This window comes from Ambystoma mexicanum, chromosome 1p (genome assembly GCF_040938575.1).
Source record: "Ambystoma mexicanum isolate Mex_15411 chromosome 1p, UKY_AmexF1_1, whole genome shotgun sequence".
Taxonomy (NCBI): Eukaryota; Metazoa; Chordata; class Amphibia; order Caudata; family Ambystomatidae; genus Ambystoma; species Ambystoma mexicanum.
The window spans coordinates 940,834,251-940,849,781 of record NC_090921.1 but is presented as its reverse complement, the minus strand read 5'-3'; the positions used below and the strand labels follow the sequence as shown (position 1 = coordinate 940,849,781).

Here is a 15,531-nt window from a genome sequence, read left to right as displayed (position 1 = left end):
CTCTCTACTATGTAGACCACAGTGCCTTACCCAACACTTCCATGTACCCTTGCAAACCTGAAGAGTTAACATCTACTAATAGTAGACCCAGGTGTTATTGCAGTGCCAGGAAAATGGACAAAACTAAAAGTACTAAAACAAGGTGGGTCAAGAGAGGCATGAGGATTACCACAGAGCCGTTAACAACAATGACTGATGTTACGCAAGGGCAGGACAAGCCCTACAACAAGGAAACTGAAGTAGGACTCAACTCCTTGTACTGCAGAAGCCACGGGTGAGCATCAGTCACCCGGGAGATTCAAACTGGGCAAAGGAAGCGAGAATGCGAGAGGTTGCTGATGCCAAAGCAGCAGAGGAGCCGGCAGGAGGCCATCTTCTACTGGGATTGCCAAGGGAGTGGCAGTCCCTTAGGAAGTGAACCACCAGGTCCAAACAGGTGCTGTTCCCGAGCGATGAGCAAGAAGGCGCTGATGCCGAAGCAGCAGAGCTCGAGGAGCTGCTGGAGAAAGCTGGTCGGAGTAGAAGGGGAACGGAGAGGCTGGCAAGAAGAACCACAAACCCTGGAAGAGCCAGTGACTCGTTCCGTTTGGAAAGCAGGTAGCGCGAAACTTGGGAGACCAGCAGGGTGGAGTGGAGAGCTAAGCATTGCCTTGGGGGTAAAATCGCTTGTTCCAGTGGGAACCGAAAAACCACTGGCCACCAGAGAAGGGACTGGGACCCGCACACAAACCCAGAGAGAATTGGTGGGAGTGTCACTCGTACTGGGGGTCAAGTAAAGCCACTGACCACCAGGGACGGGTTGAGCACCCAAGAAATGAAACATAACGCAAGTCATCTTCTTAGTGGCAGTAACTGGGAGGGAAGCATCCCAGGTCTGCCAACCCCACGTAGTAAAAAGATATGGGTCTGGGACCCGCACCCACAAGGGAAGACCAGTACAAGCTATCTTCTTGGAGTAGTACCAGGCAGGGAAGTGAACCAGGTCTGCCAGAACAAACCAATAGAGGGTTAAACTGTGAAACTAAGTGTACAAGAAGCAAGGTGACGGTAGTCATTCCGTCTGGAGTTGTGAACTGAGATAAAGCCTTTGAAAGACCAGGGGAAAGGAGACATTCCGCCCTTGTGCTGTGAACTGTGATATAAAGCCTGAGGAAGGCCAGGGGAAGGAAGGGAGACATTGTCCTGGCTCACAAAGAGGATCAAACCAGTGACCCAGTGGAAGGGAATCATTCCCGCTCGAATAACAAACTAGTGAACCTTTCCGACGCAGAGTGTTACAGGATGTGGAATCATTTTGTTTGTTTGTGAAGTACAAAAACAAGGGGAAGCGAGTCATTCCCCTGTTGACGAACTTGCAACCAGAACTGTGCCACCCAGTCGAGGAGTAGAGAGTCATTCTCCTGGACCATGAACTTTGGTGCAACTTATTAGTTTAGTTATAAGTGTAAGAGACAGAGATAGGGACATTTTGACACAGGACGGTGGACTCTAAGTTACTAAGACATCCTGACAGACCCATTAGCACTTCAGTTGAGGGAGGGAAACCTCTCATAGATATAGGGAAAGATAGATTTTCTCTTTATTTTGTATACATAATAAAAGTCTAGAAGAATCACTATGCCACCTGTGTCAGTCTCCTCCTTCTGCACCCTTACATACCCTCCTGCACTCTTCTTTGATGGAAATATTTTCAGTAAGGAGATGAAGCATCCCTATACTTAGGAGTATGATGACTGTATGGTTTCCAGGATTGATCATTAACAGATTATGCTACTGTTAAAAGATGCCAGGCCAAATGCTGGCTACCCACATTCTGTATAGCGCTCCTCTCCTCTCGATTTTGGTCCGCGCTTTACACAATGAAATGAATAAATACAATTAAAATAAACAATGCACCATTAACAATGACCAGGTGTATTGCGCTCGTTATTACCAGTAAACACCAAACTGGGGGAACCTGCAATGTTTCCTCTCAGAACCAAACTCCACATTACTAATCTTGCCTCCAGTCGCTTTTTTCAGTCTGCTCAGTCAACTGGCTCAAACCAGATAGTCATGTCCTCAGCATTTAACCATTGACTTTGTGAAATGGCTGAAATAAAAAGGTAGCATTAAGGACTATGAGACTTGAGCATAACACTTTCAATGGACGAGTGTTCTAACCTTTTGTCAACTATTGCTTTAGATAGGAGACGTGCATTAACACTTATGTGCCTGAGAACATTGCACCTGTGTGCTTTGTGGACAAGGTATAGAGATTCCAGTGCTTTGCCCCCTGTTGCTTGAAAAGGAGACATCTAGTGACAAAATGATGTGCCATGTAACCTTAACTATAGTGCATTTATTGTGAACTATTAGTACACCTATGGTTTATTATTGAACATTTGCACGCAATGGCATTTTAAGATCATTAATAGCAAAAAGTATGTGTACTCATCGCGGGTTCTGTAGACAGACATGATAAGCTTATCAATTGTTGAACATTTTGAAACCCTTTGGATCGCTGTTCCAAGTCGCTTATCGATTGATGTGCTTTGCACTCTGAAGTAAACTGCACTGAGAATGGGCACATGTGGCTGGCTTACATACCCAAGAACAGATGTGGATGGGAAGGGAGATTTGGCATGCTACAGCATAGTGGGACCTTCTGTGCTCTCTCTTGACCTGTCGCCTCACCTTGACGTGGTGCAGTGTGGTGCAAATATCTCGTAAATGGTGCATCCTAGGGCCTTGATGCGTGGTTTCTGAGGCCTTTGAGGTTTGTTCCTCGCGTCGAGACACTTAATATTTGCTTTTTCCGGTCCTTCTACAACCACATTGATGTTTCACCGATTTGAGACAACCGTCTCATGTGTGAAGGGGCTGAAATCAAGAGAAATGGTAGGGGTGTCCAAATGTCATGTAGCCATTGATGTCCAGAGGGTCTTAACAAGTAACTATGCAAAATGTGGTGCAGATTGGTGGAACGGTGTGGAATTGTTTAAGGAACACATTAACAAATGTTCTGCTTTATATATAGACTTTTCCTTTGCCAAGGCTTTCACACGCCCTTCTATGTGCTCCTTTTCTAAATTAAAACTCTGAATGAGTTAAGAATATAATTTGTTAGTGAAATTGTTAATGTGTAGTGTATTCCTTTATGAAAGTTGCTGATAATAAATGAGTGCAATATTTAGTGTGTTAACCCTATCTCTGTATTTAATACATTGGTGCACAAAAAATGTTGTCACAAATCACTCTTATTTTCTGTCTGGTAGTGTGCCATGCTTTTTTGCACTAAATGAACTTTAAATGTATACTATTTTGTTAAGTTACATTTTTTTCTTCCGTGTTTTAAGGTTATAACTGAACCCGTAACTAAGTGGAGAAATGTTCAAGGTCACAATCTTCTGGTAAGTGTTGTAACTTTTACGAATTGACTTCACTGTAAAATAGTTTCATAACCGAGACAAAATCATTTTGCACTCTGTAAGGTTGTAGAAGTAGGACTCGGACAGTGTGGGCTCATGTTGGTTGTCATAAACATATGTTTAAAAGGAAATCAGGGAAAAACTCTACCTGTCCCTATATTTATGAGGGACTGCCCTGCCTCAACCAACAATAAGGAAACTGTCAGGATGTCTTTGTCTAAATTAAATAGTCCACCGTCACAAGTCCAAAGCCTATTTCTATCCCTCACAATATTGACTGAACTGTATAGAACAGATGGTCTTCCAATATGTTGATCCAATCATAGTAGGGGAATCCTTGTTCTGGATCCTTCTTCAGTCATGTTCCCCTTTTCAAACGAGTTCCAAACAACAAAAGTTCCTAACCCAAGGTTCTTAAATGTAAAACAATATTTCTCTGCAACACAAGCTTCACAAAAACCATTGGCAATGATTCCCTTGCCCTGGTTCCTTCTCTTGGCAATTCCCAATGTCAGACTTCTTAACACCATTCAAAACATCAGGCTTCTTAACACAATTCGAAACGTCTGGCTTCTTAACACAGTTCACAATGCCCCGGGAAATGATTCCCTTCCCCTGGGCTTTCCATCCCAATTGTACAATCTCTCATAGGTCCCACACCTCTGCTTCTCTCTCTTTCTGCTCGTGCCAACTTGGTTCACTTCCCTGCTAAGTATGGTCCTGTGGCCTTGTGATGCTGGAAATGCATCGGAGGGACAGGGCCTCTGTATCCTTCTCCTTTACTGCTTGTTATCGTGTGTTCTGTCTGTTTTCCGCGCAGGAGTTCATGTGGGACTCCTGGCAGTGCAGCTCTCTCTCTTTTGGTTTGGTGAACAGACCCATGGGATACCCTTATGGCACCCATGGGTAGGGGGTACAACCCTGTGCCCCTAGTGTATGTTTTTGGGCACCTGTGTGTGGCCCACAGAGCAAGGTACGGGCTGGTGGCAGCTCCGTGCTGAAATGACTGGTGCCCTGAGCATCCTCCATTTTGGGATGCCCAGGCCCTGTCATTGGAATCGGTAGATTCCTGATGGAGACAAAATGGCCCCCCTGGCCTCTTGCCTTCCATCACCTGTTATCCTGATCTTCCCGAAGTCCCGGGAAGCCCTGCCTCTGTCCCTTCCCCCTGACTGGCTGTTGGGTGGAAGTTCCGTATATGGTATTGTGGGGAAGTGCCGACCAGACTGGCTGGAGCCTTCTCAACAACCGTATGTTGTGGGTACGCCTGTGGGTGGGACCTGGGTGAATGGAGTGTGTGACGAATATACATTCTATGTTGTGACTGTCTAGTATCTAGTGTTTGACACAATGGTTGAGACAGCCCTGCCCGAAACCGGTATGAATGCAGCTTGGAGTGTTGAATGGCTCGGTACTTGTCCCAATACACATAACTTGTTGTGAATGTCTGGAGAGAAGTGAATGGCCTGAATACCTCGTGTGCCTAATTGGTTGACTGCCTGCATGAATGCCCATAGTCGTGATTGGATGCTTGAGTGCGACCCAGCGGAATTAATGGGAGATCAACAGTATATCTGAGGACCTCTCACTGCTAGGAATCGTGTTCAGAAGCTGAAGTCCACTACAACGAGTAACTGGAGTAAAGCTTAACCTTGAGCCCGGCTGGACGAGAAAAATTGCTGTTGCTCTCCTTTGCAATCTGAAAGCTACTGTGCTTCAAGAACTGACCCAGAGAGGACCTGGTAAGGCGCCCTCTTCCCGAGCTACGAGGCACCATCGTGCACAGCTGATCTTTGCCTAAGCTCCCTGGTAGACTGGTAGTAGGCAGGCTGCCGACCCGATACTGGGACTGCCGCGGAACCCCAAGGAGAAGCGCCTGGACTGTTGTCCATCACTGTCGTCGACCGCCGTCGCCGACTGGAGCCGCCGCGCTCCCGTTGCCTGAGAAACTTCATTGATCCAAGGACGCTCTCGTCTGCATCGTCGCCACTGTATCCTGCTGGAGAAGGTCTGACCGTCGCCGTGCCGAGGAGCATCCACTGGTGGGTTTCCCGCCACCCAAAGACCACAGAGACGCCGACGACTCGACGCCCTTGCTGGGCCACAGTTCTTCAATTCTTTGCGGTCCAGAACTATCGACACTGAGGTGCCCCGCACGCCTCTTCCTTGCAGGACGTTTACGCTTCCCTGTCAACGAGCACCGCTAGGAACGACACGGCCACTTCACTGTCGTAGCTCGACCTGTTCTCCGTTGGACGTTCGACGACCCGTGACTCCTGCCTGAAAGGGAAGACACTCAAGAAGGGTTGTCGATTTCCCCGACACGGAACGGTACAAAACCAAGGTACTTTGGGGTTGCAGAACTATTGGGAAGTTTAAGGGTGAACAATATATGGACTGGACTTGTATCTTTCTTCTACAGGTTGCCCAGGTGGGGGGGAAATCTCCACACAGAGCTGTGTTTAACGGTAGTTACCAGTATTCTGCGTATTGCTCAACCATCCTGCTTTCCTTCCTCTCTACTGCTGGTTTCCTCTTTATTTTGATCTGTGTGTCATTCTGACCGTATGCACTTTAATAAGATCTAATAACATTAGTGGTACCACTTTAGAATTGTACATATTTACCATTGTTGATTTTCGGAGTACAAAGTGAGTTATCGTGATCGTGTATATGACTTTGAATATTAATTATATAAAGACTGTGTTTTAACCAATACAGTGTGGGGGCTTGGGGACTACACTGTACTTAGGAACCAGTTTGCATCACCTCCCGAGAAGCTAGGCCTTGATTGCTCGTCCATTGCTACCGTAATAGAGAATCTTGGCAGGGGTCTCTGTGCCTCCCCTCTACCATATAGAGAGCGGAAGTGCAGACCCCCCCCCCTCCGGTCTTTACAGGCCTACATTGAACCACTCAACAGAATTCTTCTCCATAACCAAGCTGCGCTTCTGCAGTCAACAGCAAAACGGCTGCCATGGTTCCTTGGGGCACCATGGCGTGAAAACTGCGCCTTGCAGCAACAAAAGGATGGCTGCACCATCGTGCCAAACACAAAATGGGTGAATTGGAACAAGGGAGCACACAGAGAAAGGTGCCAGGGTGTTCTGGGGTGCACACAAAAGAAGAAAATCAAAGCAGTGCTGTTCTGCTGCTTGCAAAAACAAGTTCCCATTGAAAAAGGAAATATTTCAAATTAAAAAGAATGCTGCTCTGGCGCTATTTTCATCTGTTTTTCATCAAACTACTGTTATTAATACAGCTTTCCCGTGCCCATGAATTCCCCATTATGCTTCAGCAGAAGAAAGCATGATCCCTGAATGGCAGGCTCTTTCAAGCCAAACCTGGGAAAATAAACTTTATTTTCAGCCGCACCGGAAATGCTTTACTTTTTGAGTTACAAAGTGTCAAAGATCTATAATTCAAAGAAACTCCAGTTCTCTGGGCCTATGTCAATTTCAGTGCATCTGTGTTCAAACAAATTGATGCCTATAAGAAACTAACTATGTCTGCAAAACAATATTGGGAAGTCAGATGGAAAAACTGAATTTGAAAGAAAAATGCCAGCTTTCACCACATGTTTGTTTGTTTATTGATTTGATAATGCGCACCAAGCCCTTGGGCAGCTGGGCGCAGCAGTACAAGAAATCTCAAAGCTTAGTTACATTGCCTGTCATAATTTAGTATATACAAGTCGTTACAGTGTGAGGTACAATGCATGATACAGTACAGTCATTTCATAAAAAAGTGGATAGAGTGAGTGAGGTGAGGTGAGGTAGTCATTGCTATTCAGGAGCATAGAAGGGTGGAACGGACAAGAGTCAGGCTAGCACAATGTAGGCAGTAAGAGCCTATGAATGCAGCTCAGAGTAAGAGGATAAATGAGTCACAGGTGTTAGTTAAACGTAGACAAGGAGAGAGACGGTTATGAATCATTGGCTGGTAGCCAATTGAGAGCATTAATTCTGAATCTAGCGTAAGGTAGGGGGCGTCTAAGGTCAATAGGGAGTCTGTTCCAAGCTTGAGCAGCTTTAATAGGGAAACTAGTTCCTCCGGCTGTGGTAAGTTTGAATCTGGGAATGTCCAGCAGGAAGGTGTTGGCAGATCTCAGGGGTCGGGAAGTGAGTTTACTGGTGATTTTTTCCGATAGGTAGGGGGGTGCTAGCTTGTTGAGACATTTGGAGATGAGGGATAGTGCCAGTTTTAAAAGTGCAAATGTTGAAAACGTATCCTTGCATAGCAATGTGAAAGGGGATTGTGCTGTGAAATATATATATGGGATGTTTTATTCAGTAGGCTTTCTTCTGATTCAGGAAAAAAATAAGTAAGATAAGGAATTATAAAGCAGTGGCTACATGGTGGGAAATCAGCCCAAAACAGGTTTCTGCTTGGAGGATGCTAGAAACAGAAGGCTCCTCACAGTAGATTGTTGGACACACAAGTGCTAAGTGCTACCTTGGCAGAATTCAGTCTGAGCTGAGGCCTCTTACAATGGAAATCTGGGACACAAGTATGTGAAAAAGAAAATCACACCTCCCCGTGACTTCTGCAAGAAGTTTCAAAGAAGTAATCCATGACAGCCCTGGACCAAGGTGGGTAGCTTGGAAGCTATGCCCATATATGGGAAACAATACTGAATATTTGCTTCCAAAGACTATGTTATTAATAAAACTTGGAAGACTTTTATCTTTGCAGCCAGACTTCACAAACATTTAAAAAGTTAACAGTTTAAATGTGATTGTATGGGCTTTAATTTAAGACATCGTAGACTTCACTGCCATGTTGGGAACAGAAATGGCAAAGAAGTGGATATTCTGAGGAAAGTGTACAGGATGCCACTATAACATTGAATATTAATATGCCTAATAATCTATACACCTGTGTAAAGTTATAGAATTTTAAGTAATATAATTCTCACCAAAAAAAGCGAAAAACTGGTAGAAGGGCGAAACAAGGCCCTACAGCCATGAGGATTGGACTGCTTTGTTCTACATAAAATATATAATCTGCCCATGTGATTTGTTAAAGTACCACAACTGTACATGTGTGATTTCTGTGAAGATTTTTGGTAAAAAGGTCTGGGGGAAGTCTTTGCAAATCATAAAATGAAACCTCATAAACTGAGACTCCTCCTCGAAGAGGCAATTAACTTAGGCTGACCTATCCGAGTCTTGGAGGTAGGCCTAGCTCGGTTCTGCCCACCAATAATTCTGTGATGTCACCATGCTGTATTTAAAGGGTGGCTGACAGGACTCTACACACTGTTTCCTGAATTTCCCGCGTTCCTGATCTTCTACCTTCATCCTGCCAGACTCCAGATCCCACTACAAAGCCAAAACATTGCTGATCCTATCCCCAGCAAGGCCTAGATTTTCGAATCTCAATAACCAAAGGGAGAAGCTGTCGTACCCTTTTTGGGAAGTATCCTGTGAGCAGACCGGCTTGCTGCCCATTAACTGCATGCGCGCTGCACCCCTGCCATCCAGCTTTCTTTGTCATCCGGTGACCAGACCTTTGCCCAGCTGTCTTTTGCCAGCAGAGTCCGCTATCCGGTGACCAGAACCTTTTGTGACCAGAACCCTGACTGTTCCAAAATCCCAAAACTGAAGCGTGGAATGTGAGTATCTCCCTATCCCAGAGAAATACATAGTCTCCCCATCTTGACCCTTTGTCTTTATTCCATTCCCTAAGCAACCCTATCCATACCCTGGTGACTTGTTAAAACTGTTAGACCTCTCTGTGCACCCTGTCCTTGACTTTCTAAGAGCTAACACCATCTCTCTATTAATTCTGTCTTGTGTAGATCATAAGCCCTTTGTCATATTTGGAGTAATCAAACTAATTTCCACATAAAGTTGAACTCTGGGGTGACAAGGTTGACGTTGCGAATCAACCTTGGATCTTAATGTGTCCCTCTTTAACAATATAGTCTAATTTAGTTTAAGTAAAATGTGCCTTTCATTTTAAACCGATTTTCTTTTTTTCACTGCTCTATTTTCCTAAAAACAAACCTTAGTCTACCTTCGAGATCACTCTCAATTCACCAGCAATAGCTCTCCTTTCACTTCTAGATTGTCCCTGAGCTGTGCATCTATCCCCCTGTTCAAAAACCGCATTCAGATTCAGTGTTTTTCACCCGTTGTTTGCGAAGTTTTTGCATTTTAAACTGCAAACTAGAAAAAATGCAACTTTTCCATGTGTGAACCCGGCTGCACTGTGTTTTCAATTTTAATCTGTGGTGTGAACTGTATGCTTTTGTGATACCTTACCTGATGTTTGATAGTGCGATAAGATTGCTAATACTGTGATAAAACATATGTATGCCATTCTTTAAACACACATATAATTAATTATTTTGCAAAATCCGAGTGTCATTTTAGGCCTTTGCAAAAGGATTTAAAATCCGTTTTTGCCTCTTATTTTGTGAGGGAACATTCTGTTTGCTGCCTCTTATACCTGACTATCTGCTGCTTCTTTCTATCCACTCGGAATTCGATTATTTGTGGGTTGAGGGAACATTGCAGGGGGAAGCCTTACCTTGGGTGCTATCTATCCTAATTCAAAAAGTGCTCCTATTCACTTGTGCTTTGGATATGTTCTACTATAAGTGTAACCAAGTGCATTGCTTCCATTTCCATTGTCATTATCACCCCATTGGTGATTGCTGCCCAATATTAAAATGTGTGTGATTTTTGTGAATTTTTAAAATAAATATCATATTTTCACTAACCGGCCTGTTTCATGGTCCATTGTGACCCAGGGTATTTGTAAAAGGGTACCGGCTCAATTTGAATTAATTGAAATTAAAGAAAATACATTCCTATTGAGCACAACATCATAGGCTAAGACCAAGTGTTCTGGTCCAGTGTGTGACGCCCGATTGGAATCCTTAACAGTCCATAGTAAATTGCTGTGTGGTTTCCTTTCTTCTCATGGGAGTGGGTCCCAGACCCCTCTTCTTTCTGTTTGTGTACTTTGAGCCCTGTTCGCCCAAGTACCACCACAAGGAAGATGACTTGTGTGTTTCTTGTGTAGTGGGTCCCAGACCCCTTTTTTTGTGTGCAGGTGCTTGGAGCCCTCGCCTCCCAAGTACGGCCACGAGGAAGATGATTCCTGTTGCTTTCGTTTCATGGTTTCCAGACCCTTAAGCTTCTCTCATTGCCGGACAGACCTGGTTCACTTGCCTGCCATGTACTGTCACTATGAAGATGCTAACTGCACCTTCTTAGTTTCCCATTAGCCATCCCGAGGGATCCCCCTACCTCTAGGGAGCCATGCAGTGGGCTCTGGTCCTCCCAGGAACACCGCAGTCTCAACCTTCCGTTGGGCAGAGCCGTCTTCCATTCACATGCTTCCCAGGCTTCAGGAAGACTGGAATCTTCTCTGTCAGCTCGCCTTCTGGTTCTTCCACTCTGGACTGGCTCTGGTCCGTCCAGCTCCCCTCTTGGTGTCCTGGTCTACTTCCTTCCACCATCCTACACATTGCTGGCTCCAGCAGCTCCTGAGTCTCTCTTCCTTTTCTACCCTACATTGACCAATGTGCAGCTGCCAACAACTGGAGTGCTCATTATGGTTCCTAGGAGTACTCTTCATGGCTCTGCACCTCCTCCTCGTCTCAGTACTTTTAATCTGCATGTTCTCCTGAGAGTTAATGGAGTTTGTCTTCGTCTCAATACTTCTACCGTTGCTCTCAATTGGGTCGGGTGTGCCCATCATAGTCCCAGTACTTTCTAGGGAAATAGTAGGGTGACAATAACTTTTGTGTTTAGGTTGTAGGAAGGGGGTCTAGGGACAGGTGCTTGGTGGGGATACTGCGTTCTCCCGATATGGTAGTCACTAGTCCCACAGCGGGGTTTCCCCTCCCATTAGATTCATCCGCTCAGTAGCACCTGCTGTGGGACTATCGGGTAGCGGCCTCCCCTCCCTGGCCTCATGGGAAGGGGCTCCCCCTATGGAAGTCATCTTCCCCATTCTCTGTGACCTTCTGACTTTTGGCACATTGTCAGTAGTGCCTAGAGACTTTTATTTCTTCGTAATGTACCATACAAGTGGATGCACTCTTGTCTTCACCCCCTTTGGATTCCCTCCAAGTGACTGGGCCTGCATTGTGAAATCTATGAGCCATGGAAATAAAAGTAAAGTTCTATAGCACATTAACTTTAAATTAAACTTTCAGTAGGTAAGCTTAAATTGAAATCATTACTCACATTTCTTATTTAATTTTGAGCAAACCATTTCACAAAATGATGCAATATTTATTTATATTCTAAAAACTAAAGTGTCAGTAGAGTATCAATTTTTCTCTTGGCAATGTACTGCTCCTTAGGGATTCTTCATCCGGTTTGGGATTTGAAGCAGGTGACCAGGTATATATCAAGACCATTCACTTTCAGATGAAGGTGTTCCAGTAGATTATTCTGATCATTGACCCAGGGCATTGCCTGATATCTATTGATCTTCAGTATGTCTAATTACACTATTCAGCATATCATTAGCTGCCTGCAGCTTCCATGTATTGATGATACTGTAATTGTTGCAGTCTCATCCTCCATGGTTGCTGACCATTTAGGCAGAGGTGCACTGTGGGTGCTAATTCGATAAGGATTCCATCTAAAGCTTAGTCCACACTTGTTCATAGGGACTTTATTCTGCACAGTTGAGGAATAAGTGTTTCTTCCTCAACAGATGGTGCCCAGAGTTTGATCGATCTGCTTTCTTTTGTGGCCATCAAATAGTGTAATGTAATGTAAATGATCTTGGATAGCTTCCTTCTGCCACTGTTGGTGGTCTCGCTGCACTAGGCTCTGTAAGAAAAGTGAGGGGGTCATTAGTGGGAGAGGCAGATGCAAAACCTATGGTGTTGTTGAGTGCAGGTTGGAAGTACCTGGTTCCTGTGTGCAAATCTGCTTTGTATGGGTTTGGTGGAAAAACCTGCGAGTGTGTTAGCCATAGGATGCAGCACAAGATCTTATAGACAACAGTCTGGTTGGATGGGTGTGTGTGTAGTGTAAGGTGTGTGGCAGATCAGAAGAAAGACGTGGACACTCTTTGGACATGTTCAACGGTTTTTATTCAAGAATAAGAATAAGGCCTATCTCTCCCTATGGCTATGGGGTGTTCCCTACCTAATTAACTAGGGTGCTTGTCAGTTGTCATTGAATGTCCAAAAGAAACTGTCTGCTGCCCAACACTAAGTTAGCTGACCCTACTTGACTATCTGCTCAGGCAACGGGAAAATCTTGGGTAAGCTGTAGCTGCTTTTGCATCACGGGATGCTGCGTGTTAATTGCTCCCTCATATACCTGCATCCCCACATGCCCTTTCCTGCACACAGCTGCGTGATTGGCACTGGCACTGACCACGTGACCAGAATTTTCCCCGTGCTTCGGAGATCATGCTTTCTCCAGGCCTACTATTCCTTCAGGCCCACTTGAACTTCTGCTCAGGCACAGGCAAGATCTCGAGCAAGCAGTAGCTGCTTTTACATCACAGGTTGCTCTGTGTTCGTTGTTGACCTCAGGCAACATCTCCGGTAATGTGAGGTTGCAGAAGTAAGGCTCGGACACAATGGTGGCATGTTTTTTGCAAGAAACCTTTATTATTCAAGAATGGGTTGGAAAAATGCCTCTCTATCCCTAAAACTCAGAGGGCGTTCCCTTCCTCAAAGAAAACTAAGGACATTTTCTGAATGTCCAAAACTATAAAGCCCGTCAATGCCATGTCTCAAAAAGCCTACCTCTGTCCCTAACACTAATAACTTAAACCAACTGTGCAAAAATGATCTCTTCCCAAAGTAAAGTGTTCTTTCGAAGGGATTGTGTCCTCCGACGTATTCCTCATCTTAGATATATCCTTCCAGCTCTGCTGGCCTCGGAAAATTTTTTCTCCAGAGGGCGCTGCGCGTCGACGTCCCTCGAGTCGATGACCCTCGACAGCCGCCGTATCGACGCTCGACGTCATCCTGCCTATAAAGGCCGCGCGCAGCGTCCGTTGCTCAGTTCCGTTTTTCCGCGCTACTCGGTGCCTCGGAATACCGTTGCTCAGTTCTTAGTAATATTTACTTCAAGTTATTCGAATCGTACTCGATGGCTTCCTCGTCGGAACCGACAACCCCTCGATCCGGCTTCAAAAAATGTCGAGATTGTGGGAAAAAGATGTCGTTGACCGATCCTCACAGAAATTGTCTGTGGTGCTTGGGAGCCGAACACCATTGTTCGGAGTGCGAGGACTGTATGTCCATGACAGCTAAGGCCCTGAAGGAGCGTAGGGGGAAGCTGGAGAAAGGTAAGACTTTTAAAGCTTCTTCTTCTTCGACGAAGTCGAGACATTCGTCTCCTCGTCACCATTCACGCTCCAGATCTCGGAGTGGGTCTCATCACTCCTCGAGATCGAAACACTCGAAGAGGAAACGTCGAAGATCCCCTTCTCCGTCTTCCTCTTCCTCTGTTTCGCCAAAAAGAATCCCTTGCCCCACGAAACTTAGTTCCCGGGCTGAATGGGAGGAATTCAGAAAAAACATGATGAGCGTCTTCGAGAAAGCGGCCTCGACCCCCTCGAAGACTGCCGAGAGCGATGCTCTGGTCGAAAGACCCAAAGGTCAAAAACGCCGCGAGTCGCAGTACCCGGCGAAAGAAACCTCTCGAGCGCGTCTCGAACCCTTGAGTAGGACTATGACCTCCAAACCTTCCTCGAAGGTTCCGTCGACGCCGTCGACGAAGGTTCCGTCGAGGTCTTCGACGCCGTTGTCGAAGGGACCTTCGACACACAGGTCTGTCGACTCGACGCCGGCCTCGACACCGGCGTCGACGCCGAGAAAAGTCACGATGACCACACATCCAGTGACGATTCCCAGGCCCTCGACGTCGATGGCGTCGATATTGTCGAGTAAAATTCCAATTCTGTCGAGGTCCTCGAGGCCTCCACCTCTGTTTTCGACGCCACGCTCGAAGCCTTCGACGTCGGCGTCGACGACATCGACGTTTTCGAGGCCAATAATGACAAGTTCAGCACCCTCTGCCTTGGAAATGGGATTTACTCCCTTTATTAATTCAGAACAATTGAGAACTATATCCTCAATTTTAGAAGAGGGTGATTTGTCAGAACAAGATGAGTTACAGGGACCTGTAACCCCAGTTAGAGAGGAATTTTCCTCTGAAGAGCGCAGATTAAAGGATCTTCATGATTCTTTACATGAGGCAAGTGGTTTAGACACTTCCCCTGAGGTGGATTTTGCTAAACCAGACCCGGGGGAGCATGCTGAAACCCCCTACAGAGCCTTAATGGCCAGAATTACAGAGTTCATGGGGTGGTCTACACCTTCACAATCTTTCCAGCAAGATGACCTCACGGATATTCTTGACAAAGGCCCACAAGAGGATCCAGTGGTGCCCTTTCATAAAGCTCTTCAGAGAAAGATCATGACAAACTGGGAAACCCCAGATGTAATACCAGCAGTAAATAAAAAACTGTCTGCAAAGTACAGGGTATCTTCCACAGACCCAGAGTTCTTGTCTAAACATCCATCCCCAGAAAGTCTGGTGGTACAAGCAGCATCCTCTACCGACGTCAAGACGGCTTATCCTACTGTCCCACAGGACAGGGACGATAAAAAATATGATGCTATGGCTAAGAAAGTCTTTTCAGCATGTAGCATGGCGTTAAAGTCTGTTAATGCTACTTGCACCCTTGCTAGGTTCAGCCATACACTTTGGGAGTGTGCTTCTACAGCGGCTGACTGCATCCCGGAGGGAGAAGAAAGGGATGCGTTCCTGAATATTATACAGGACGGTAAAGACGCTATGTGCGAATCCCTCCAGACGGGCATTGATTCGGCTGACAGTATCAGCAGAGCAATGGCGGCAAGTACATCAACCAGGCGGTTCGCTTGGTTGAGAAAGTCGGGTTTTGCCCCAGATGTGCAAGCCAGGCTCTTGAACATGCCATTTGATGGCTCTTCTTTGTTCGGGAAAAAGGCGGATGACAGTTTAGAGAAACTGCAAACTTCAAAAGCAGCAGCAAAATCCCTAGGAGCTGCAATCCGTCAGACTCCTTTTCGTCCCACAGGAACCTCTGCGAGGGGCAAGTCCTTTCGCTTCTACTCCTCATTCGGAAGAGGTAGAGG

The 15,531-nt window shown here is 45.7% G+C and overlaps 1 protein-coding gene across 3 annotated transcripts in view; it reads left to right on the top strand.

Annotated features, from left to right (window-relative positions):
* TK2 (thymidine kinase 2) overlaps positions 1–15,531 on the top strand; it is a 977,831-nt gene that overhangs the window by 161,965 nt on the left and 800,335 nt on the right. For all 3 annotated transcript variants that reach the window (XM_069653082.1, XM_069653073.1, XM_069653092.1), the window contains one exon: positions 3,339–3,392. In XM_069653082.1, the coding sequence (XP_069509183.1) occupies positions 3,339–3,392 (54 nt within the window). The remainder of the gene's footprint in view (positions 1–3,338; positions 3,393–15,531) is intronic.